The 4,939-nt window shown below is 27.1% G+C and overlaps 1 protein-coding gene across 1 annotated transcript; it reads right to left on the minus strand.

Annotated features, from left to right (window-relative positions):
• Window positions 1–2,886: 2,886 nt before the first annotated feature.
• Window positions 2,887–3,495, minus strand: LOC108780123 (PI-actitoxin-Afv2a-like). The gene is made up of 2 exons (XM_018547717.1): window positions 3,306–3,495; window positions 2,887–3,103 (listed from the first exon to the last, which is right to left on the minus strand). The coding sequence occupies exons 1-2, from the start codon at window positions 3,388–3,390 to the stop codon at window positions 2,934–2,936; spliced, it is 255 nt and encodes an 84-aa protein (XP_018403219.1). The 5' UTR covers window positions 3,391–3,495; the 3' UTR covers window positions 2,887–2,933.
• Window positions 3,496–4,939: the final 1,444 nt, after the last annotated feature.

Here is a 4,939-nt window from a genome sequence, read left to right on the forward strand (position 1 = left end):
ATTCGCGGAACGCGGCGGGTAGGAGATATGGCGGGATGGACCATTGAGACAATCAGTGACAGCGTGATCAAATACGGTAATTGAGAAACTATATTAATATTTAATTCTTTTTCAATACTTAACTGCTGTGTAACTATAAATTCAGTATTCGTATACTGATATAATTCGTTCGAACGCACATTTCGTGAAACTTGTTCAGTCGAAGGTGTATCGCGTAAATAAATGACAATTATAGATTTTTGGATACATCATTATATCAACTTACAATATCATATTTTACATTTAACTTGCAATACGAAATAACGTCATATGCGTATATTATCTCGAAATATGGAAATTTTTTTAAACGTTAAGAGTGAGACGCGCAGTGTTACTACGCCATGTTGCCATCGCGTCGCTTCTGGCGCGTGAAATTATAACCGCGCATTAAAAAGGAAATCTCTTTTCATAATTTTAATTACGTTCACTCTGCATTTGCAAATCGTGGTGAATAACGGAACGAACCGGCTCTGAGACTAATGGCATCGTAATCAAACGATAATTTAAACTTATCATATCTTCATACATTTATCATATATATATTCATTATTTACATGGTACAATTTTTATTTACATTAACATTAACTTGAAATAAATAAATATCTAATACTGTTGCCTTTTTTATATTTACTACACAAAATACTTCAAATCTAATTCTATAGATGTATCTTCTTTAAATAAATATTTTTGTTTAATCTATTTCAATTTTCTCTGCACTGAAAAAAATATATTTATTTATTTCCTATTTTAGTTATTAAATAAACGTTTTATATACAGACGTTTTTCTGATAGTTTCAGAATTTTAAGACGTTTTTGTGATATCTTATAAAACGTTTCAATGTGTTCTTTGTAGGTAAATATAATTTACGGTCGATAATAGTTACACATGTTTCAAAACTTGAATAATTTTTAGACGTCTTTTCAAACAATCTGAAAGACATCTTTTGAAAAAGTCTTAAAAATATCCATTTTAAAATGTTTTTTTTTATCTCTATTATTTTTCAGATCTCTAGGAACTAGTAAGTCATAATAATAATCTGATTTACCAGCCTAATGTAATTTAAATGGAATCGATAAGTCAGATTACTACTATGATCTACTGAGGAAAATAGTTGAAATAAAAAATAAATATAAATATATATTTTTTCTCACACACAGTGTATGAAAATACTTGAAATAGATTCAATAGAAATATTTATTTAAAATCTATCTAATTATTATTTGAAATATGAGTATTTTGCGTAGTATAAATATAAAAGAGAGAGGCAAATAGTATTTACTATTTACATTAACATTTACTTGAAACAAGTATCTGCGGATTTACTGTGCTGTATGATGTAAAATAATAATACGTACAATGCGAATCCGAGACGTGTCTGTACACTAATGCCCTCTCGGCAAATATTGCATTATTGTAAGAAACCACAAGCCAAAGAACAGGCACAGAGATAATAACAGAGAAATATTTGCAAAAATGTTATCATTTTTTTATTGATGTTAGAGCAATTTAATATTTATTTATTATAAATCTGTAAATAATTTCGTTGCGAATAATATAATATTACCTCGATCGGGGATCGAACTCCGAATAATTTTATTCTTCATTATTCCTCATACATTACGTTGGATGTTTTCTTCGTGATAAAATTGCTTCACAATATATGTAGCAAGTTATGTCTACTACATAACTTAGAGCAACTTCCTTTATAGTCTATCTCGTTCATGCAGGAAGTTATTCTAAGTTATGCAGATCACAAAGTGATCGTCTTTGCCGCTGTAAATTGAAAGGGCCGGAAGCGATCAGGTGCACACTGACGGAAGCTAATGATTTTTCTATCAAAAACATAATGATGGCCATAAATTGTGATAACGTGATTTTGCGGCATCAAAATGGAATATAATAATATTTAATATTTGCTTTCAATTTGGGATTACTTTCTCCAGTTTACTTCAAACATTTTAAATACGTTTTCATGTAATATAATAATAATTTACTAATAAGACAAAGTGTATCAGAATATGTGTTAAATACTTATATATATATATATATATATATATAAAATATGTGTTAAATACTTATATATATATATATATATATATATAGAGTAAAATACGCCAAGTCTATTAACTGATTTGGTAATAATGATATAATGAATATTATAATATATTTAAGTGCATATACAATATACATCTTCATTCTGCGAATTTTTTTAGATAGGAGCATAATAAATAATTAGTCATAACATTTATACATAATTCATAAATATACAATCTTATAAATATTTTCTAAGGATATTAAAATATATAATATAATATATGGAATTTCTTTTAATATTCTTAGATATATACACATATACCTACTCTCATAAAAAAAGTGATGAAAATTAACCCAGACATGAATTGACTCATCATTTATAGTAAAGGACCGGAAAGTTATCGCTTATACTAAGGGTTAATATTATACAAATAATAATATTTTAGAAATTGTTAAATATACATATTTTTTATACTTGTACTTTAATATTATTATAGAAAAAGCAGAAAAAAGAGAAAAGGTAAAGGTGAGGAATTATAAGATATAATATAATTTTTTTTATTTGTGTTAAAGTATCTCAAGTATAGCACTTGTTCGTTTATATACGTTTTATATATACGATTCCTAACCGTATATAAATCGACATGTGCTGTTGGGGATATTGGATAGCACACATAGTAAATACATAATAATTAAGTAATAAAGGCTTTTTTAATTTGCATTCTTACCATATACATTTAATTATATTACATAAAAGTTACTGGAATTATATAATTTCAATTACTATTAAAGTAAAATGTAAAACTGTCTTGTTAAATCTTTACAGAATCTGTTGTTTAGCATTTTTATTCATCGATCGTTACTCTGCAGGTTTACATGTCTCTTCGCACTTAGCTATATTTTCAAAATTATTTGCGTTTCCATGACAGCCACTATATTTGAATTGTTCACATTGCTCGGAAGTTGAATTGTATGCATATCTCGGTATAGCCGCTCTACAATGACCAATTTTCACAGGCAATAGACATGCTATAAAATAAACAGGAATAAGTGTGTTAAATTATGCACAAATCTCTCTGTCAATTTAAATTTAATAATTTCAATTCTTTTGTATTTAACTCAAAAGTCTATGTGGAATATATACATTTTAATAAAATTCGGAATTACAATTAGGAATTATTGCAATAAATAATATAATAAAAAATATCATGTTCAAAAGAAGTGTACTTACGTGATGGATCTGATTCTTCAGCTATGATCTTGTGTGTTAATATGACGATAACAAACACAAATAATAAATGTAGTTTAAGATTCATTTTCGTACACACGATATTTCTATCTTTCACAGCACTCTAATATTTTTTCGAAAATCTCGTTGCTAACGATCAGCGTGTACGAATCTGAAAGGTCGTAATCTGAAAATTTCTTCTATATAAACCGTGCGATTTACGTGAGAGAGGGGATTATCTTTATTTGTAAATGGGTTATATAAAAGTCTATAATCTTATTTATGTGTCTTAAATGTAGATGTTGTAAGACATTTATATAAAATTTACGATATTTTTTTACAGTCAGTAGAGTTTATCATTTTCGAATAACAGCTGTTATAACGGGAGTATGAATAAATTATCGCAATACCTTATAGAAAAAGTGTTATAATCGCAGAATTTAGTTGTATCGCTCTTATTCGTCTGACAACGGCAAGATGCTTACGACTCATTTCCATTACGGTCAAAAAACGCAATCCAATAACCTAGCCTAATTTGTATATCATAACTATAGATATACATATGTATATATCAATGACTTTTATACTCTGCATCTTGACAAGAGAAATCGTGTTTCTAGTACTTATCTGTCTTTTGAGACACGATATATCTACTTCAACATATAAATATAGTTCAGTAGACATAGTTCAATTTGATATTTCTGACATATTCACATTTATAATCAATTTAAATGAAAAATTTAGATAATATTTACTTTCAGATATGATTTGAATTCTATTTTTTATTTAATAATCAAGAATATTGCTGCGTATTAGGTATTACAAATTATATTTAATATTTCGTATCAGTTAAAAAAATCTAACATTATTCAAACACAATTCGAGTTTAAAAATAATTTGAGTTTAAATATTCTAAATATTATCTCTCTCTCTAGATTTTAAATGTTTTGTTGTAACGATTACTTCTTAAGTAATGATAGTTATAACGAGTTTTGAAAATTTATAACTAGTAATAGTAGCGTTAGTTACTTTTTGACTCGATAACGAATAACCGATAGATTATTTGCTTTTAAAAAGTAACTTTCCAATCCCTCGTAAAAGTATTTTATATTTGTATATTAAAATAGGTATTTTTTGAATATTTTGCGTTAAATCGATGTTCATTTCTTAATGTCAAAACAACAATTTATAAATGAACAACTAAAAATAGAGAATATTTTAAAACGAAAATTTTTATAATAATTTTTTAATATGATAAATAAAAAAGTCTTATTTTAACACATTAAAATGTTAATTTCACTAAAAAAAATATACTTTGAAATTATATTAATGTTATATTTTTTTAATGCTAGTTTCTTACATAATATTTACGTTACTATCACGCATATTCATTTTATGTTAAATAAATTAACCTAAAAATTTGAGTGAACCGTTACAAGTTTTCTCCGACTGTGTATTAATCGCATTAGGCACTGCAAATGGATATCGGAATCTCTTACAAGACGGCGCGGCATGCGGGCGAGGATGGATTTACTCTTATCCGTCTGGCATCTTCCTGGATTTAAGTGTTACGCCATAAAATCCGTGCGACAGGTTCATTTCGCGGGCGGCATCGATTAAATGCGCGGGTTATCAGG

Source organism: Cyphomyrmex costatus, unplaced genomic scaffold, assembly GCF_001594065.2.
Source record: "Cyphomyrmex costatus isolate MS0001 unplaced genomic scaffold, Ccosl1.0 scaffold683, whole genome shotgun sequence".
NCBI classification, from domain to species: Eukaryota; Metazoa; Arthropoda; class Insecta; order Hymenoptera; family Formicidae; genus Cyphomyrmex; species Cyphomyrmex costatus.